This window comes from Coffea arabica, chromosome 1e (genome assembly GCF_036785885.1).
Source record: "Coffea arabica cultivar ET-39 chromosome 1e, Coffea Arabica ET-39 HiFi, whole genome shotgun sequence".
Classification (NCBI taxonomy): domain Eukaryota; kingdom Viridiplantae; phylum Streptophyta; class Magnoliopsida; order Gentianales; family Rubiaceae; genus Coffea; species Coffea arabica.
Window position 1 is genome coordinate 49,006,137 of NC_092311.1, and position 16,932 is coordinate 49,023,068.

Sequence of the window (16,932 nt, forward strand, 5' to 3'; positions counted from 1 at the left end):
AATCTGCTGAATTATTAATCCTTGATGTACAGCCATATTTGACGGAGGGTTAAGCTGAGTCAACAAGGCTAAAGAAAATGAAGAAGAATGCAAGATGAATTCTTCTTAGCAATCGACCCCTTCCGCGTTTAGACGAGAGTCACAAGACAATTACCAGTAACAACGCGCTAATGAACGTCTTCATCGTTTATTACTTTGGAGGAGTAGGTGAGGCGGCAGAGATTATTAATATTACAAGGAAAGGAAAACGCTTCTAGACCCTAGTCGCAGGGCAAGCATAGCATTTGATTTAGATGATCTTTACCAACATAATATATTTTGTTATTAATGACTACGAATTGTTTAGGATCTGATTAGGTAAGTCTAATGACGTCAATACACGCTGCTCAACTGTGTTTCCTGAATATAGCTTTGATGCCCAGTAATTGTAAGAAATGAGAATTTCCATCTAAGAAATAAGAATTGATTCCTTATTATCATGTAGGAGTATAAATTTAGTCACAGCACATCCTTAAATTAAGAGAACGTATGCTTGGCAAATTCATTCCAGAAATTAAGAGAAGGCAAATAGACAAAAATATATTTATTACAAGTAAGAGAGAAAGCCAAGAAGTTAATCTACAGGAAAAATGCTACACCTACATGACCACCTCATGTGTTTAATTTGCCTCAGCCACATATCACCCGTATCAGTCATTCCATAACACAAGAACTACAATATATCATGTGAATGAGCACCTAAATGACTAAACTCTTTTTAACATCAGTCTTAAGCTCTTTTTTGCTGTCACAATGAAGTAAGAAGTACTCTACAAGCCGTTTTTTGCCCAAAGAATGGGAGAATAAAGGGGAAAAAAGAATGAAAAAGAAGCGGGGAAGAAAAGTTGTGCATGCTAGCAAATTTCTTTCCGTTCCTTGAAAATAGGATGCTCAGGTAGAACAACAACCCCTCTTTGTGTTTCCAGACGAATCATTAACATTGATGGTGGTACCCTGACCGGGAGTCACGGTGGAGGCAGCCGCTTCCTGGGCAGCCAATGCTTTCTTGCTTATAATGTGATATATTTCTGACAGAATAGTCTGGAAAGCCTTGTCCACGTTATATGCTTCCAGCGCTGACGTCTCAAGAAAAGAGAGTCCTTCCTTCTCAGCCAAAGTTTGGCCATCGTTCTCTTGAACAGCTCTGAGATGGTTAAGGTCGGACTTGTTTCCAGCCATCATGATGACAATGTTAGAATCAGCATGATCCCTCAATTCCCGAAGCCACCTTTGGACATTATCAAAAGTTTGCCTCTTGGTTATGTCGTACACAAGGAGTGCACCCACAGCTCCTCTGTAGTATGCACTAGTAATAGCCCTATACCTTTCCTGTCCTGCAGTGTCCCATATTTGTGCCTTGACTGTCTTTCCCTCTATCTGTAGCACCAAATTTTCAGAAGATCACCAGGTTAGTGTGTTCCCATATCTCACAAAGTACCAAAATTCTCAACCTTTCCCCACAAACGCTAGCCAGCCAAGAAAAGCATTTTAACAATCAAACTCAGTTTCCTAACAATGGAAACACCATAAAAGGTAGTACTAGATTGTTTTGCCAAACCTATAGGAAACTAGTAGTCTGTAGAAGCTACGAAATAGATATCCTTAAATTACAATTTTGACAAAAGAAAGCCTAAATTACAGGGGCGACCATCCATGCTATGGGTGCGCATGCAGAACAAACCAAACTTCACACGAACATCATCCAACATACACAATGACCAAATTAAGATTACAAATAATAGCATGCCACATATACCATCCAATCTATCTAACATGGCGGAAGAATTACATCATTCACCACGAAATCTCAGAAACTCTTTTCTAAACTTGCAAAAGACATATCTATTAAGTAGATAATAAGGTGGGATGATAACATGTTTAACTTTCTCCTAGCATTTCACAAGTCAGCGAACTCCATTTAGCTCCTCACATAGAGAGTGAAAAGATATCCTCCACATCAATTTGTATGATACTCTGTTAATCCGAAATGTAAACAAAAAGAGCTTCACAAGGGGGACAAAATTAATGTCCTGAAACATACTAATACCTCAAGAAACCATCCAAAACTGACTGGAGTGACTTGTGTTTAAAAACGCATCCTTCTTTCTTAAGACCTCGTCGCGCCACAATAAGCACTAATCCAACATTTAAAGACAATCAAATTACTAATCTCGACATTTTTATATATTTTTTTTATTTGGTCAAAAATTCGCAGTCATGTAAATCGTGCATAAAACTACAGTTAGACGCAAAAAAAAAAGAGAGAGAGAGAGAAGATGATACAAAATTGCAAGAAAAAGAAATCCATCCAAACTAATTTATGCAAATCATGAGAATTATGCAACCTAGACCAAAAAAAACAATAGACAAACTTCGAAAAAATCGAGATGGTGTGATTATGGAATATTACAGAGGAAAAAAAAGGAGGAGTAACCTGAAGAGTACGGGTTGCAAACTCAACTCCGATGGTAGATTTAGACTCCAAACAGAACTCATTTCGAGTAAACCTAGATAGAATGTTAGATTTTCCGACTCCGGAGTCCCCGATCAAAACGATCTTGAATAAATAATCGTACTCGTGATCCACTCTATTGGCCATCTCTCCCTCTCTATCTCACACTTTTTGATGACTATAACCAACCGGAACGATAAGCCGATGATCCCTTTCTCTTTTAATCCTGCAATACAGATCCACAACAACTCAGATCTAATGCAAAAAACCGTAATCTCCATACGACAATAAACGCAGGTATACACGCGTAGATAAAAAAAAAAAAAGTACGTAGAGCTTACCGTACAGGAGACAGCGGAAATGATGATAAGAATTGAGAAGAGAGGAAAATGGGGGTACGTATGGAGAAAGAAAGAAAAATATAGTGGGGGAGGGGCGAGTTTGAAACGGCCAATATTGGAATGTGCTTGTTTTTGGAGGGGGTGCCTCTCATGTGGGGCAAATGTTGCAAATTACTACTCAGTAGGTAGCAAGCGTGTAATGGGAGAATCTTTTCTTTTTTACTTTTTTTTTTTGGGATTAAAAAAATTAAAATAAGGTAAAATTCCCTGTTCTTATAATTTTGTTTATGTGGACGGGGAGTGGCGTCGTTTCGGTGAGGGAGTTGACAAAATTTAGCTAATGAGCTGACTGCTGAGAAGGATGTGGGTTGGCCGTTCTGTCGCAGAGTGGCAGATGGCAGGGATGTGCCTGCCTGCCAGCCAGGGTGGATATCCTAATTCCTAAATCCTATAAGGGGAATGTTAGCGGATTTCCATGTTCTGCCACCAGTGAGTAGTGAGTAGTGACTAGTTTTTTTTTTTGGTCAGCAACGATACATTTATATAACCTACTATATCCTAATCTAGGGGGAGGAGGAGCCTAAGGAGACTGTTGTAGGGGCTAGTTGGTATACAGACCCAACTAGACCAAGGGAGTGCTATGGTGAGATTTGAACCCTCACCAACAGCCCAAGGAGGGACTTAAGTCAATGGTCATGCTTCTTGTGTTTTCTTTAGTTTTGTTTTGGGTTCTTAATAATAATTTAAATTATTATTGTTTCCAAACATAATTGTTTTGGGGCTCAGGCAAAAAAGATTGGATTTCGCCGAAAAAAGAAAAAAGAAATTATCCTCTCAGCTGCGGCGATTTGCAATGAAAAACCATTTATTGCCCAATATTATGGAAGATGCTGATGATTTGTTGGTGATGTTTACAAGAAACGAGAAGTACAGTGCACATTGATGTTCATATTGGGCAAACCACTTTCTGTGTTATGTACCATTGAAAAGAAACTAAATGCAAAACAATTGCATTTATGTACAAACACATTGCCTCCCATCATTCTTCGACTACCATTGCAACCAAGGCACTGCATTATTGAGTGCCAGCAAGCGATTTAGCGCACGCATTATGGCGTGATCATGCAAGAATAATTCCCCATTGGATTCAACGAATCATTCGAGTAAAAGTTTTCATATCATAAAAGACTATGGGGTGGTGCAGTGCACACAGACGAAGGGAATCTTCATTGTTGTGGAATGTGGTGATGATTGCTAGAACAGCACTTAAAAATGCACTTAAAAAAATATATAGATATCATCACTTTTTTTTTTTTTGGCAATAAACAACAAAAAAGCTAGCTGACATGAATGCATTAATGCATCGCTTGGGGCCGTCGATTAAAATAATTCACTCAGATAATCTCGTCAACCCAGGCTTTTAAGTGCCGTCCTTGTGATTTCGTTCACCGACCCACCTGCCCTTGGTGCCACTCATTAACAAAGGATCAAGATAGATGCATCTAGGAGTGTGTAAAATAGAAAAATTTTGATTTACAAACTGAATTTGAATTGAATTCGAAATTTTCGAAATTCGGTAATTTGGAATTCGGAATCGAATTTGAATTCCGAATTCCAAATTGGAATTAGTGAATTCGAAATTGAATTCGATCGATAATTTCGATGTAAAAAATTCGAAAAATTTCGAATTCAAACTTTCGATTTACCGATTTCGAATTTGTTGCATACCCCAAGATGCATCGACTTCAATATTATCATTGGTTTGTTTGGATTGTGGATTATTTTTAAAAACTTATTTGCTTGTATTAACAATATATTTTTTAAACACTTTTTATTTTACGTACATCACATTAAAAAGAAAGCACAAATGATTTTGTAACTATGCTGAGTAGTCTTCATATTGCTTTTCTTAATTGAGGGGATTTTGACGAGTTTCAAGTGTAGCTACAAGTCATCCGATGCAGTTATTGACACTCTTGAATGTGGCTTAATTTTTCCCATCTCGTCCAGTGTAACAAATATGTTTACACCAACAGCTTTCAATACATGCCTCCTTTGCAAGAAGAGAATTGTGCCTCTAAATATATTATGAATTAATTTTTTATACATCGATCATGTAGTAATTTTTTTACATTAACAATTATGAATGTGTACTAAGTTTTGTTGGAAAAATTGATTAATCTATTTTCTTATTAGTCGTGGGCTCAAAGTTGGTCATGTAACTGCAGCTCAATGTAGACTATTCACGGCCACGACAGTCGACAGCTGTAGAGGACCGGGTCCTTTACAAAATAATTGTCTGGGGAACACTAAATTAGGCTTATAGTTAACCTATAACTACGGTCATTTTGAACCGCCGCTGAGCTAACGCTTAGCTCAGTGGCCACTAAGACTGTAGGTGGAGAATTCAAATTCTATCTGCAGCGCTAGTCTCTGACACACAAGTCTCCTTAGACTCCCCTTTTTTATAAATTAGAATAGAATATGTTATACAATTATTATTGTTGCCAACAAAAAATAAACTACGGCCATTTTGAAGCGGATCCGGACCTTATGCTTGCTCGTCCAGGTTCCAATCATGGTCAGGACTGGCTAAGATTGTTGGACGTGAACGTTAGCTCGTCCTCTGTATCTGAGACCTGATGAAGCCCACTTTAACCAAATCCAACGATGTATAGCGGCGACCGTCACCTAAAAGTGCAAAAAAGTCAGCTTTTGGGGGTCAATTATGCAAATAAAATCAGTCACCTCGAGGGCAAATGGGAAGGTAAATGCAAAATCGAGGAAGCATAAGGATTTTACCACAGTGTAGAAGGTAAAGAGCAACTAGCTGATTCTTGATCTTTTAGTTACGTAGTGTTAGGAACGTTCTTGTTTAGGTGATAATAATTCTGTTACAATCAAAAGTTAGCGTGGAGTATCATTTTTATCAAGCCTAATGCGCCATTTTGCTCGCAGTTATAAGTCCCACTGTATCAATGCGTAAAAATTGAATAGAAAAAAAAAGAAGAAGAAGATAAATTAATCTTCATCCTCCTGGATAGCAACAAACAGAAGATGCGTCTTATTTATCCTAGGATGCGGATATGTTTTAAGGAATCTCGCATGCCATTTCTTAGAAATTTTCTCAACCAATAAATACCTTAAATTTATGGCATTATTGGACGAGTACGATGAACTCAAATGAATTTAAATTTGCTCAGTTGGAGAAAGATAAATTAGAGTCAATATTAATTGGCTACTTTCACCGAGCGAGAAGTGGGCAAGCTACTATTGACTTTGAGAACCAAAAAAAAAAAAGAAGAAGATGAGAAACATTTAATGAGATAAATGCCTTAAGTAACCCGTTTGGTAAAATTGAAGTTTGAAATCTGAATTTTAAAATTGAAATTAAGTGCTGAAAATATTACTGAATTGATTAAGTTATACCAATTTGATAACTAACTAGATTATAGTATTGAATTAAAATACTATACAAATATTATGTTTCTATTTAAAAAATGGCTTGTATTTTTGTGTTTGGAGAAATAAAATGTGTGTGTGTGAGAGAGAGAATAATGAAACGATTTAGAGATAGTGTTTAAGTGTGTGTATTATGTGTAAGAGAGTATGTGTGCATGCATGTGTGTCTGTGTGTATTGAACATAAAGAAAATAAACAAATGTATGCCATGTATAAAAATAGTATAAGAGTGTGTTATGTGTGCGTGAGGTATAAGACGTGTAGTCAATTTAAAAAAATTCAATGAAAAATTTTACTTAAAATGTTGTATACAAATTAAGCAGTGTTTAATACATCAAATAGTAAGATATTTCTATTATTAAACATACTAAATTCAAAAAGATCTGAATCAATTAATTTTCGGACTCATCCTTTGACCGAAAAAAAAAACAGTAGACTTATCCCAACACACATGATGCCTTGCGATATAACAATGGTAACAAACAATAAAAGGACGCGGAGACACCATTCTGGCAAATTCATTCACTAATTTCTCCGGCTGCCAAATGGTTATTAGTTATTACAATCTCATGTTTTACCATAATTTATTGTACTCCATATCATGCACCGATGCACGTATATATACTTTTTTGTAGTGAGATCAATTCTGCAATAATAAGAAACAAAAAATCCATCCAATTCTCTCCTTGGTCTATGTTATAAATGCAGACACCAACCATCTTGCCTCATGCAAACCACAGAGAACAGCGCAAAACCGCATAGATTTTGAGCTAAAATGGCTATGACCCTCTTCCTTGCTTTCTCTCTTCTCCTGCAAGGTGCTCTAGGTCCTCTCCACTAAATAAACTTCAAACCGACCTGCAAGTCAGTCTCGTTCTTCAAGATATTAATTTCTAAATCTAATCTCAATATATATATTGATTTATTTTCTTTGATTATAATGGCCCATACGTGTAGGGGAAGTGGGGAACTCATATGTGACGAATTTCCTGCGGGAATGTGCGCGTTATCAGTCCCGTCCTCTGGGAAGCGATGTTCACTGGAGGCCGGTGATGAACCAGGATTGCTCCAATGCAAGACCTCCGAAATTTCGGTGCATGGCATCCGGGAACATATTGAGACGGATGAATGCGTAGCCGCATGTGGGGCTGATAGGAATGTTACGGGAATCTCATCAGACTCCCTTCTTGATCCAATATTCACTGCCAAGCTTTGCTCTAAACACTGTGTCAACAACTGCCCCAACATTGTTGACCTCTACTCGAATTTGGCTTCGGCCGAAGGTTAGCACCATCTTAATTTCTTGATTAATAAGAAATTGTTAATGTTTCAGATTACGCCAGATTTACAAAGAATTGAATTGGCCCAAGTTGTTTTTGATCATCGTCAATTTTGCAATTTCGAGCTAAATGATCCGCAGGAGTGCTTTTGTCGAAGCTGTGCAAGTCATTGGAAACCAGTCCGCGCAGGGCAATGTCTCAGCTTCAAAGTTCTGGTATAGCGCCTTCCACTCCTGCTGCTGTTGGTGAAGGCCCGATTTCTGCAGCTCCTGCCGCTCCGATCTCTCGCACTGCCGCTCCAGCTCCATCTCCGACGGGAAGTGCTGATGCTGTTACTCCGGCACCTCTGTAGTTTTTAATTGTTATACACAAATATTTGCTATAAATATGGTGGTGATATATATTGAGTCTAGTAAACCATGTTGCGTACTTGTGTAAAATTTCCTCTTTTGTTTATGGAAGAATGATTGCCTCTTATATGAATAAATCACGTACGTGCTAATTACATTAAGTACTAGATATGATCACCCATAATTAGCCTTATTTATTGCATGAAATGATCAGTATTTACTATTTACTATTTAGTAACCAGAGAAACGGGATAATTCATTAATTATTCTTTCATTCTCTTGCTGAGAAAAAAGAAAAGGAAAGAAAAAGTGGAAAAAGGAAAAGATGGTCGATCACCTTCATTTTGATTCTTGTCTTGGTCTTAGGATGGTTACGTGACTTGCGTCCTAAACGGTGATTGTCATCAGCTTTGGACTACACGACGACCTCTCTTAATACATCATGCAATCTCCAAAACTCTTTGATTGCACCAAAAGAGAGCTTGAGTGTCTAATTCGGTACAAAATTGCTGCTGTTTTCCACTTGCGGTGCCTACATCCAACCGCAGGGAAACCAAGGCTTTTTATGATCCATGTCATTATCTGAATTAAAGGATACTCCACATGTCATTATCTGAATTAAAGGATACTCCAGATGTCATAAATTAAACGGTGATAATGCATACACTGTCAGTATATATAATATTTACTTTTATCATTATATCTAAGGATGGCAATGGGAGCGGGTGCAAAATATTTCCCGTTGCCTTAAAACGGGGCGGGGGTGGGAAAACATACACCCGCCCCATCCCCCGCCCCGTCCCCCCGCATACAATAAATATATATATATATATATATATATATATATATATATATATATATATATATATATATATATATAATACAATTCTAAATTTCCTAAAGTTGCACCCTTACTTACAAGTACAACGCTAGTCAGTGTCAACGGCCGCTGCAACAACCGAAGAAATTTCTTGGACTATTGTTGATTTGTTTCTAACGCCCCTCCCAAAGACTAAGCTATTCAATTCCAACCTGTTTTGCTCCTAACCCTTTTTTTATTTCGATCGGTTCCCTTCCTCCGCACTGAATGTAATTTGACTTGTTATACTTTATTTCCATCTTGATAGTTTTTTAATCTTATTTAACATTGTTTATAATTGTATTATTATAAATAAACATTTATGATAAATTGATTTCATCTCCCGTTGGGGAAACAGGGCGGGGGATGGGAGGCAAGGGGCAGGGAACGGGGGAAGTTATTTGACAACGGGACGGGGGTGGGGGAAGGATCCCCCGCCCCATTGCCACCCCTAATTATATCATGTATTCCAAGTTGTTTCTCGTCTAACTTCGAGGTCATTATCTGAATTAAAGGATACTCCACGGCAAAGTCGATCACCCCTTTTATTCCCCTAGCATGGGTACGAACTTAGAGGCTGGGGAGGGGCACCGCCCCCAAGTTCTACAAATTGGTGATTTTATATCTTAATATTTGAAAATTATCATCAAGATTCCGTTTGGATTAGCTGTTTTTGTGGGTGTTTTTCAGAAATTTTACTATAAATTTTTTTTGAAATATTTGATATATTGTATGGATGGGATGTTTTTTGAATTATTGTGTATTATTGTAACATTGTATTTGAAAAATTTGTTTTTGAAAAAAATGGCTAATCCAAACAGAATTAAATATTTTGTCCCACGAAAATTTTACTCCAAAAATTTCAAATTAACTATGAAGTATATATGTGTATGAAATCCACACCCGCAAAGTAATATTTTGGTACCTGTTGTTCCTATTGCCGCTTTTTCGCTTTTCTTAATCATGTTTAGCACCGCACTGCAATTAGTTAAAAAAAAAAAAGACAAGAAAATGTTTGTTGAGACAAAATGCATAAAACAATCGGCGTCTGTCTGGTGATATGATAATGGTAACAAACAGTGTAAACGAAAATCAAGAGGAAAGGTAGGAGCATAAAAGGAGCTTAATCAAGCAAAATAGCTTTACAGTTAATTTGAACATATTTCTTTATTTTAATGAGTTTGAGATTATTTTCAAGCTTTGACGTGGTTTTTTTTCATGATCAAAATTAAACAATATCTTATAGAATCGAACTTGATTCGTTCGAAATTTTTATGCATAAACCTAAATTTCTATGTGAACCAATTCAAGCTTAAGTTATAATGAATATTAATTACTTTTTACACATTCGACTTGAACAGTTGAGAAATCAAATTTGGAGTCCTGAACTGGTCCAGTACCGAGTTATTATCGGTTTGGCTTTTCACCCTTGAACATGGATACTTGAAATAGGACACCACCTCTAGGCTCTAGCAGATCAAGTCCTCGGCTCCCAAATATTCATCACTATTATCACATCTTACCGTAGTTTTTTGCACGGTGCATATATATCTTTTCGTAGTCTGATTGCTGCAATAAGATGGGACTCTCTTAATCTCTCCTCTCTCTCTCTCTCTCTCTCTCTGTATCTGATATACAAACCCTCTTGCCTCATGCGAAACCATTGAGAACAGCGCCAAACCCTTTAGATTTTGAGCTATAATGGTCATGATCATCTTCCTTGCTCTCTCTCTTCTCCTACAAGGAGCTCTCGCCGGTACTCCCCACTAATTAAACTTAAGACCAACCTGCAAAGCAATCTTGTTCTCAATTTCGATCATTGTCTATGTTCTGATTCATCTTACTTCTATTTATGGATTGCTGACTATTTTTTTTCCTTTTAATGGGCTATATATATATGTATATATGTAGGTGAACTAATATGTGACGAGTTGCCTGTGGGAATGTGCGCGTTTTCAATCTCATCCTCCGGGAAGCGATGCTCGTTGGAGACTAGTGATGAACCAGGGGTATTCCAGTGCAAGACTTCTGAAATTTTGGTGCATAAAATCAGGGAACATATTGAGACGGATGAGTGCATAACCGCATGTGGGGCTGATAGGAATGTTACTGGAATCTCATCAGACTTCCTTTTCGACCCAATATTCACAGCCAAGCTATGCTCTAATCGGTGCCTCAATAACTGCCCCAACATGGTTGATCTCTATTCTAATTTGGCTTTGGCCGAAGGTTGGTTTCTATCTGTTACCTTTTAGAAATTTTTTTTTTTTTACAAGTAAACTGATCTGATGATCATGCAAAATGCATCAGAATATTAAGATAGAAGAATTGAACTGCCCCAGAGCTATTTTTTTGTGATAATTCTTTTGTTGTGCTAAAATGATCCGCTTGCAGGAAAGCTTTTGTCAAAGCGGTGCAAGGCACAGGAAACCCACGGTACACCACGCCGGGCCATGTCTGAGTTTCAAAGTTCTGGGATAGCTTTTGCTCCAGTTTCTGCTCCTTTAGCCAGTCCTGTCCCTGTTTCTGCTCCTTCAGCCAGTCCTGTCCCTGCCTTTGCTCCAGTTTCTGCTCCTTCGGCCAGTCCTGTCCCTGTTTTTGCTCCAGTTTCTGCGCCTGCTGCCAGTCCGGTCACTGCTGGTGCTGCTGCTGTTACTACCCCTCCAGCTCTATCTCCAATGGGAATTACTGCTGCTGTTATTTCCGCGCTGCTTCTTCTCCATCAATTCTGTAGTTTTTAATACTAGTTATAATAAAATTATTGGCAATAACTACATTGTGATGAACTTCTACTAAGCTTGGCTACTTATGCGGCCTTTCCTCCTCCGTTTGAATAAGACTGAATACCTGTTTACAAATCACTTACTAATTGTATTTAAGCAAACAAGCCACGTACTATTATGCTAAGTGCAGAGAGTCTTTTTATTGTATGGAGTAATTAAATAGGGGAGGACCAAATAAATCATTCCTTTGTTGTCTTGATGAAAAATAGATCTAGAAAAAAGAAAACATGACCTTCATTTTCATTCTTGTCTTGGTTCCATTTTTCACATAATCATTACGGTGATCATCAGCCATTTCTGTTGGAGACGACTTTTCTTACTAGCTGACCATATAAACTCCAAAAACTCTTTAATTGCACCACCAACAGATTATGCATGAATGAAGTCGATCGTTGTTTCCTCTTCTTTTCTTTCGGTAGAGAATTGTTGTTTTCCACTTGCGGTACCGACTTTGTAGGCCATATATGATACATAGTCTCAAATTTTGGAATTAAGCAGACGAAAAGAAGGAAAGAAAACGATAATTGCACGTCTTTTTTTGTTTTCAAGCTTTGCATATATTATTATCTGTCTCAAACAAAACAGATAAATATTGAGGAGCATACAAGCTGTTCTTATTTGAGTCGGCTAATGAAGTTTTATTTTCAAGTTTTTTTTCCTGAGTTTGTTTGAATATAAAGACGCAGAATTTAAAACTGTGTTTTTTAAAAATTTTACTGTAGTAGAGCTTTTAGAGTATATTTTGAGATATTTTTAGAAAATATTTTGAAATATTTAAGAATAGTAGAGTTTTTAAAATATATTTTGAGATAATTTTTAAATATTAAAAAAAATTTAGACTATTTTTTAGAGTATCTTTTAAATATTTGAAAAATTAATTTTTGAAAAACAGAAGGATCCAAACACATCCATAGCTTTTAGAAGCTTTGAATTGAAAAATCATCGAACAAATTAATGTCTTGAAAATGAGCCCCCAAAAATGTTCCTTATTTTTTTTTAAACATGCACAATCATGAAATCAAAACGAAAATTAGATGCAATTGGTGATAACTATTTCACCACGAAATTAACTACATATTTAGATTAAACAGAAAAAGAAAAAAAGGAAACAAATAAAAAAGTGGTAGTGTTCAATTTCTCTGCTCTGTGTTAATGGGTAAAAAGACCGAAAAGTCCTCGGCATGACGTGATCCACCTCTAACAGTAACTCGCACAACACCCTGTCAGAACTTAGACGTTACGAGAAAGGAACTCACAGTCACTGCTAAGTGCCAGCCGAAGGCAGTCGAACAGAATCCATATTCCGATCGGTATCCCCTTCAGACTCAGTTCCTTCAAGAATTTTCAAGCTGGATTCAGAGGCGGCGGAGCCAAGCCAATCAAATAAAATGAAGAAAGAAGATATGGTGAAGCTGATCAGCGCCGACGGCTTCGAATTCGTCATCGATGAGAAAGCTGCCATGGTCTCTCAGACCATCCGCAACATGCTCACTTCTCCAGGTCACCCCTCCCCGACCTCTAAATTATCTAGATAGATTTCTTGATACCTATTATTGAAATAGGAAAATCAACTGGTTAATCATTTTATCTGGATCGTTATTTTAGTTTGTCTCTTTTATTAATCTGTGTTGTGTGATTACTTCTTCGGATTCGTAATTGGATTTTGTTGCTAGGGAATTTAACTTGTGGAATTCGGAAATTGAGACTACGGTGTGAAAATAACCGGTTTCTTCTTTACTGCTTTTGATTTACTTTAGGGAGTTTTACGGAGACGCAGCAAAGGCAAGTGACGTTTCCGGATATAAGCACCACTATTCTGGAGAAAATTTGTCAGTATTTTTACTGGTCTCTTCAATATGCCAGGTTGTTTATTTCCCTCTCTTTAATTTTGTATTTTTAATTGACTTTCTACTTTCTATGGAGTATTGATATTGTCACGGTGATTATTTCATTATTTGGTAGTAATAGTGTTTGATGGGGATTCCAATTTTTATTAAATGTCTGACTGATGATTGAGCAGCATTTGCACTTCGGTTTTCCCTTTATTTTGGATAGATGTCTCTTGTTGTTTGTGCTGCTTGTGATGTAAGTTATGTAATTGCTGGTAATGGAGAGTTGTCCAATTGTGTAGTGTGTGAGGGGCCTCTTTGGTTGCTGAACTCATTGGCTCCAAACCTCACACTTACAATCTCACACTTCTACCCCGTTCTCTGATTCCAACATCTTTTTCCGTTGAAAGTATTCTTACCCTGTTGAAAGTATTCTGCACAAAAGCAGTGAGAAAAGTTGAGAAATGAACGCTCTGAAGATAAGCTACTTATTTCACTTTGTTGACTGGTCTCATGTTTTTAGCGGAACCTGCTGATTAGGCCTTATTAGTGTTTGGATGACCTTAATGATATATGATAGCCTTTCAATTGCCAAGTAATTATGTTTCGAAAAGATGAGTAATATTCCTTAAAAGCATTAGATTTTGCATTTTATGGGACTCTGAAAGTAGCTAGTTTAACCCCCACTTATGCTAAATTTTTTACCATGCAAGCAAAATTATTAGAGATTAGGTTGCAACCTCTATTTGATCTTGAAGAACCCTGATAAATACTGAAGCCTCATGAAGCACCGAAGCAGTATCAGTCTGCAGTTAAATTCAACTCCGTGTCAGGATTGGGAATCAAGTATCTAAGAAGCGTGATAAATGCTGCAATTGAAGGTTTATATAATGCAAAAGATGATTGTCCGGTAAAATTCTTAGTGGCTAATTCTTGCTGTGGACCTGAATTTCTAATGGTTGCTTACCTTACCATAAGGAGAGACCAGTTTTTGAACAGCTGTGATCTTGTCAGCCAACTTCTGGCTTTTCCTCACAGGCACGGGGTAATTGTGTGAGATATAGAAGCTTAATCCCACACTCCAACCTGTCAGCAACTTAGAAAGGAACAACTCAATGATCCTATAGCTTTCAGCATTACAATGATGTCTCCCTCAACGATACAAAAAGGAATTACAACACCTATACAGCATAATTTAGTTGGCCACTTTAGTTAAACCCATTTATCAACAGGTCAAAAGGACCAGCTGTTCCAGTTTCAAAGCAAGAACGAAATGAACGAATAGAATCATACACTGATGGTTTTATCAGGGTATTATAACAAGGTAGCAAAACTTTTTTGCTTCGAGGATCTTGGGAACTCTACGAGCAACGGAGAAACAGGCCAATTATTAACACAATATATAATTCATGTCAAACTTTTCTGTGATGAGCGGGAGTGCAAATTTCTAGCTTTTGAGAACCCCTAGCTTTCCTTACTTGCCGGGGCAGATTGCTATCATTTATATTAAATGTCAAGTACAATGAATCAAGGAAAGCAGATATTTAGACATTTTTGCTGAACATTCAGCAACTTTACTGTGTTTCCTTGCTTCTGAGTTTACCACACAAGTGCAGCATCATGGGTCACCTTAGCAGTTAAACTAGGAAAGGAAAGTTAACTCTTTAAGTCATGGCTTATAAGTACCAACTTGAGAACTCCCTATGTTTTAATCTAGTCTAGCAAGTTCGTGTGGTAAGCCTTGAATTGCAAAGTTATGGTTTGGAGGGTAAATTTTACTTATTTCTGTGTGAAACTTGTACTCGATGCATTTTTGTTGTGCAATTGGATCAGTTTAACGAGCAACAAATACTTGTCTTGACTTTTGATTTTGGAATGGATGTGTTTGAAATGTCGTTTAAACTGTTTAATATGAAATGATTCTGATGCATCTGAAAGTTGAAATTTTCTCACAGATAAATTGCAACTTTGTTTTCTTATTGTTTGTTTAGAAAAAGTGATGTTTTGCTCTTCTTTTGTTTCCCTTTACCTTGAATGCTTTGCTATTATCATTATGTCTTGTATGTCCTGGACTCCTGGTACGAGTATTGGGACAGTTATGCATTGAAATGATCTACTCACACAACATTATAACAGAGATTTCTTGGCTTACTAAAATGTTGTTGGATTTTAGCTATAACCTTGTCATTCTTCTATGGTTCTCACCCAACTTCTCAGTAACCATGTGGATATAAGATGGTCTAGAGAAAGTTGGTCACCATTTTCTTTCCCAAGTACCTGTAGTTCCTATTGCCACTATTTGTTTTGTTTAGCAGTCTTGCATCTCGCACATATAGCCTGTTTGGTTGCTCCACTCAAGTCAACCATCAAATCCCTCTTTGAAATCATTATTGCTTATTTGAGAAAGCTCAACAGAGTTTATTCTTTTCTTCTTATCATACTTGTTGGGTTATTAAGCAGAGTAGGTTTGTGCTGTAGAGAGTTGGATAGCGTGAATAAAAATGCTTGCAGAATCTTGGTGTCTGGTCTAGACTGCACTGATTGCCACTAGTTGCACTATCAATGTTGGGTATGTCCATGCTAAGGGGACTTGTTATCCCAAAGAACTTATTCTTGTCTCTAACGACTGTTGTTTCTGGAATTTTTATACATCTGAATATTGAAAGCGTTTGCAGATTGAAAATAAGTAACATACCGTGAAACATTTTGTATGTATTAGTCCACTTTACCTGTTCCACCAATTTGCAGTGAAATTTTTATGCATACTTACGCGGGATCCTGAATACATTTTTTAGTGGTAAGGAGACTGAGTTCCACATCGAACCTGAGCTGACTTTGGAACTGATGATGGCTGCCAATTATTTGCACACCTGAGAATCTTGATGCTGCGAAGCGACCTTTTCTAAGCTCTGTAAGGCTTCTGCATGACAATCACTGAGGCTATTGTTGCTTGTGTTATTGTCGCCCATTCAATAAATTTGCCTTCAATGGATAATGGACTGGCCTCTAAGCTATATTTTGTTGAATTGTTCTTCTTAGGGATGGCCAGAGGATGATGTCGTTGCCCAAGTTCTTTAGTGTTGTATTGACATTCAAATTGCTGTGAAGTTAGTTTGAGTTAGGAGCTGACTATATAATTGTAATGCAAACTCTTGGAGGGTCTATATTCTGTCTATAGAACTGTTGGAAGCTGCATTGGTCTTCTTGTCAGTAAGCAAACTTGATATGCGATCCTTGTAGCATGGTGTTTACTTAATAATATACCTCCTGCATGTGCTTAGGTGGTTTATATTTCTGATATAACCACCTAATTGCTGGGAACTACCAGTGAATATGGTTGATTGCTTGACGCAAAAGCAAAACTGTTAACTAATCTAACCGAACTTCTTGTTGAGTACAGATTCAATGCAAAAGGCATTTCTGTCCAAAAGAAGGGGGAACTCTAAAGATTACCTAGCGGGATAGACTGAAATTGCTCCCAGAGGGACTTCGTCTACTGCTAGAGGTTGAAAAGTTTCTTGCGTGCGTCTTTCGTTG

General features: G+C 37.3%; 4 protein-coding genes across 4 annotated transcripts; 3 read left to right on the top strand and 1 right to left on the bottom strand.

Annotated features, from left to right (window-relative positions):
* Window positions 1–568: 568 nt before the first annotated feature.
* Window positions 569–3,010, bottom strand: LOC113710301 (ras-related protein Rab11C). Its single transcript, XM_027233233.2, has 3 exons — window positions 2,833–3,010; window positions 2,474–2,717; window positions 569–1,416 (listed from the first exon to the last, which is right to left on the bottom strand). The coding sequence occupies exons 2-3, from the start codon at window positions 2,636–2,638 to the stop codon at window positions 931–933; spliced, it is 651 nt and encodes a 216-aa protein (XP_027089034.1). The 5' UTR covers window positions 2,639–2,717; window positions 2,833–3,010; the 3' UTR covers window positions 569–930.
* A 4,011-nt stretch (window positions 3,011–7,021) lies between these two features.
* On the top strand, window positions 7,022–8,085 carry LOC113690188 (uncharacterized). The gene is made up of 3 exons (XM_027208014.2): window positions 7,022–7,158; window positions 7,252–7,577; window positions 7,715–8,085. Exons 2-3 carry the CDS (start codon window positions 7,292–7,294, stop codon window positions 7,924–7,926), a joined length of 498 nt encoding a protein of 165 aa, XP_027063815.1. The 5' UTR covers window positions 7,022–7,158; window positions 7,252–7,291; the 3' UTR covers window positions 7,927–8,085.
* A 2,133-nt stretch (window positions 8,086–10,218) lies between these two features.
* LOC113689752 (uncharacterized) lies at window positions 10,219–11,644 on the top strand. The gene is made up of 3 exons (XM_027207517.2): window positions 10,219–10,539; window positions 10,695–11,012; window positions 11,178–11,644. Exons 1-3 carry the CDS (start codon window positions 10,485–10,487, stop codon window positions 11,522–11,524), a joined length of 720 nt encoding a protein of 239 aa, XP_027063318.1. The 5' UTR covers window positions 10,219–10,484; the 3' UTR covers window positions 11,525–11,644.
* Window positions 11,645–12,783: 1,139 nt separating this feature from the next.
* LOC113710309 (uncharacterized) lies at window positions 12,784–16,727 on the top strand. The gene is made up of 4 exons (XM_027233245.2): window positions 12,784–13,066; window positions 13,324–13,429; window positions 16,191–16,306; window positions 16,435–16,727. Exons 1-3 carry the CDS (start codon window positions 12,955–12,957, stop codon window positions 16,267–16,269), a joined length of 297 nt encoding a protein of 98 aa, XP_027089046.1. The 5' UTR covers window positions 12,784–12,954; the 3' UTR covers window positions 16,270–16,306; window positions 16,435–16,727.
* Window positions 16,728–16,932: the final 205 nt, after the last annotated feature.

Coding starts and splice junctions, on each gene's coding strand:
- LOC113710301 (XM_027233233.2), bottom strand. CDS start 2,638: ATGGCCAATAGAGTGGATCACGAGTACGATTATTTATTCAAGATCGTT. Junction 1,417..2,473: donor TTGCAACCCGTACTCTTCAG/GTTACTCCTCCT, acceptor TTGGTGCTACAG/ATAGAGGGAAAGACAGTCAA.
- LOC113690188 (XM_027208014.2), top strand. CDS start 7,292: ATGTGCGCGTTATCAGTCCCGTCCTCTGGGAAGCGATGTTCACTGGAG. Junction 7,578..7,714: donor GAATTTGGCTTCGGCCGAAG/GTTAGCACCATC, acceptor AATGATCCGCAG/GAGTGCTTTTGTCGAAGCTG.
- LOC113710309 (XM_027233245.2), top strand. CDS start 12,955: ATGAAGAAAGAAGATATGGTGAAGCTGATCAGCGCCGACGGCTTCGAA. Junction 13,067..13,323: donor CAACATGCTCACTTCTCCAG/GTCACCCCTCCC, acceptor GATTTACTTTAG/GGAGTTTTACGGAGACGCAG. Junction 13,430..16,190: donor TGGTCTCTTCAATATGCCAG/GTTGTTTATTTC, acceptor TACATTTTTTAG/TGGTAAGGAGACTGAGTTCC.
- LOC113689752 (XM_027207517.2), top strand. CDS start 10,485: ATGGTCATGATCATCTTCCTTGCTCTCTCTCTTCTCCTACAAGGAGCT. Junction 10,540..10,694: donor CCTACAAGGAGCTCTCGCCG/GTACTCCCCACT, acceptor GTATATATGTAG/GTGAACTAATATGTGACGAG. Junction 11,013..11,177: donor TAATTTGGCTTTGGCCGAAG/GTTGGTTTCTAT, acceptor ATCCGCTTGCAG/GAAAGCTTTTGTCAAAGCGG.